Source organism: Panicum hallii, chromosome 5 (genome assembly GCF_002211085.1).
Source record: "Panicum hallii strain FIL2 chromosome 5, PHallii_v3.1, whole genome shotgun sequence".
Taxonomy (NCBI): Eukaryota; Viridiplantae; Streptophyta; class Magnoliopsida; order Poales; family Poaceae; genus Panicum; species Panicum hallii.
In genome coordinates this window covers 28,460,429-28,461,850 of record NC_038046.1, presented here as the reverse complement: position 1 = coordinate 28,461,850, position 1,422 = coordinate 28,460,429, and the positions used below count along the sequence as shown (strand labels likewise).

The following is a 1,422-nucleotide window of genomic DNA, read 5'->3' as shown; positions in this document are numbered from 1 at the left end:
GCGTCGTGCCAACCCCAACACGGCCGTGGCGGCAAACCACGCGGGCAAGCGTCAGGGCAATGCCAGCCACTTTGAGCAACTCTTGGAAAAGCAGTGCACCAATCACGACTACCCCATCAAGCACAAGCTCAAGGATTGCAAGCTTCTCAAGCGCATGTTGGGTTAGCCCAGGAAGCGCAAGGTGGGTATCATAATTAGGAGGCTCCCAAAGATCAGGGAGTGCCGCCCAAGGATGGGAGCGGCTTCCCCGACCCGGATAGCTGCCTCATGATCTTTGGAGGTCCTGAGGACAACTACACCAAGCATGAACACAAGGAATGACTCCAGGAGATCTGCGCTGCCAAAAGCTCCATTCCCAAGTTCCTCCATTGGTTGAGCACACCGATCACCTTCGATCGGGGTGACCACCCTCCCAGCATCCCCCGATGGGGGAGTTACCTGCTCATTGTCAACCCCATCATCAGCAACAAGCGCCTGACAAAGGTGCTGATGAAGGGGGTAGCAACTTCAACATCTTGTATGTTGAGACCTTCGACGCCATGGGCATCTCGCGGTCTAAACTCCACACCTCCATTTCCCCCTTCCTTGCTATCATCTCGGGCATGAGGGCGTACCCCCTGGGGAACATAGACCAACCGGTCATGTTCGGCGACCACAACAACTTCCACACCAAGACCCAGATCTTTGAGGTGGTGGACTTTGAGGGATCGTACCACGCCATCCTCGGGCGTCTGTGCTACGCCAAATTCATGGCGGTTCCCAACTACACCTACCTCAAACTGAAGATGCCGGGGCCAAATGGAGTCATCACGATGCCGGGGCCAAACGGAGTCATCACGGTGAGCGGCTCCTTCGAGCAGGCATACGCTTACGGTTGGGAGCACTTCGAGCTCGCCACCACCATCACCAACTCTACTGAGCTCAAAAGGCTCCATGAGACAGTGATGGAAGATGCCCCAGTCCGCAACGAGCCAATCCCGTCCAGCACCTTTCGCCTGACCAAGGACACCAAGGCGATCGGGGTTGACCCCAAAGACCCGACCAAGATCGTGTGGGTCGGCGCCCAACTTCCAGCCAAATAGGAAAGCGCGCTCATCAACTTGCATGGTGAGAGCTTGAGTCACCCCGAGAACGGGATGAGCTCATGCCTGTCATCTTCTTCAATGCATCGGAAATCTTCCAACCCATGCCCTTCATGTTTGAAGAACAAGAAGGAACAAGAACAACTCAAAACAGGTTATGTTAGTGAAACCGAATGGAAATGCTTACCCGAGAGTTAGTCCTCCAAATGTGGGATTATTCTTGCTGTAAAAAAATGAGAGAGAGAGGTTTCTTGAATCCAAACTTGAGCAAAAATCCAATGAAATCCCGAGAGCAAAGAGTGTGAGAGGGAGTGAGTGGGAGAGTTAAAGTGTGAGTGAA

General features: G+C 53.6%; 1 protein-coding gene across 1 annotated transcript; it reads left to right on the top strand.

The window, feature by feature from the left end:
* The first annotated feature begins 425 nt into the window (after positions 1–425).
* On the top strand, positions 426–1,082 carry LOC112892587. The gene has a single exon (XM_025959721.1). The coding sequence runs from the start codon at positions 426–428 to the stop codon at positions 1,080–1,082; it is 657 nt and encodes a 218-aa protein (XP_025815506.1).
* Positions 1,083–1,422: the final 340 nt, after the last annotated feature.

Bases quoted from the DNA above. Each gene is read 5' to 3' on its own strand.
- LOC112892587 (XM_025959721.1), top strand. From the start codon at position 426: ATGGGGGAGTTACCTGCTCATTGTCAACCCCATCATCAGCAACAAGCG.